This window comes from Neophocaena asiaeorientalis, unplaced genomic scaffold (genome assembly GCF_003031525.2).
Source record: "Neophocaena asiaeorientalis asiaeorientalis breed wild unplaced genomic scaffold, Neophocaena_asiaeorientalis_V1.1 scaffold917, whole genome shotgun sequence".
Classification (NCBI taxonomy): Eukaryota; Metazoa; Chordata; class Mammalia; order Artiodactyla; family Phocoenidae; genus Neophocaena; species Neophocaena asiaeorientalis.
Window position 1 is genome coordinate 249,771 of NW_020173505.1, and position 247 is coordinate 250,017.

At 72.9% G+C, this 247-nt stretch overlaps 1 protein-coding gene and 1 long non-coding RNA gene across 4 annotated transcripts in view; one reads left to right on the forward strand and one right to left on the reverse strand.

Moving 5' to 3' along the window:
- The window catches only part of TCEAL1 (transcription elongation factor A like 1), a 1,576-nt gene that overhangs the window by 1,203 nt on the left and 126 nt on the right, over positions 1–247 (reverse strand). For 2 of the 3 annotated variants that reach the window (XM_024747632.1, XM_024747633.1), the window contains exon 2: positions 115–188. In XM_024747632.1, coding sequence (XP_024603400.1) covers positions 115–153 — 39 coding nt within the window. In that variant the 5' untranslated portion in view covers positions 154–188. The remainder of the gene's footprint in view (positions 1–114; positions 189–247) is intronic. The other variant, XM_024747634.1, reaches the window with a different exon arrangement.
- Positions 122–247, forward strand: part of LOC112401396 (uncharacterized) — a 27,560-nt gene continuing 27,434 nt past the window's right edge. The window contains exon 1 of the long non-coding RNA XR_003003574.1: positions 122–211. This is a non-coding gene — a long non-coding RNA (uncharacterized LOC112401396). The remainder of the gene's footprint in view (positions 212–247) is intronic.

The following is a 247-nucleotide window of genomic DNA, read 5'->3' on the forward strand; positions in this document are numbered from 1 at the left end:
GCCACAGAGGCCTCTCCCGCTGGGGCCGGGGCGGGGCGGGCTGGCAGTGCCGCGGACCCGGCTCCCTCAAGCGCCCTCCCTCTCACCCCATCCCGGCCCGCTGCCCAACCCTACCCCGACCTGGACCTCTCCCGGCGGCTGGCTCCTAGGCATCCTCTCCTCCAGGTGCCCCGCTGTGACCTGCGGAGCTGCAGACAGACGACAAGACAGGGTAGGGGGCGGGGAGCGTGGATGAGGGAGGGACTGA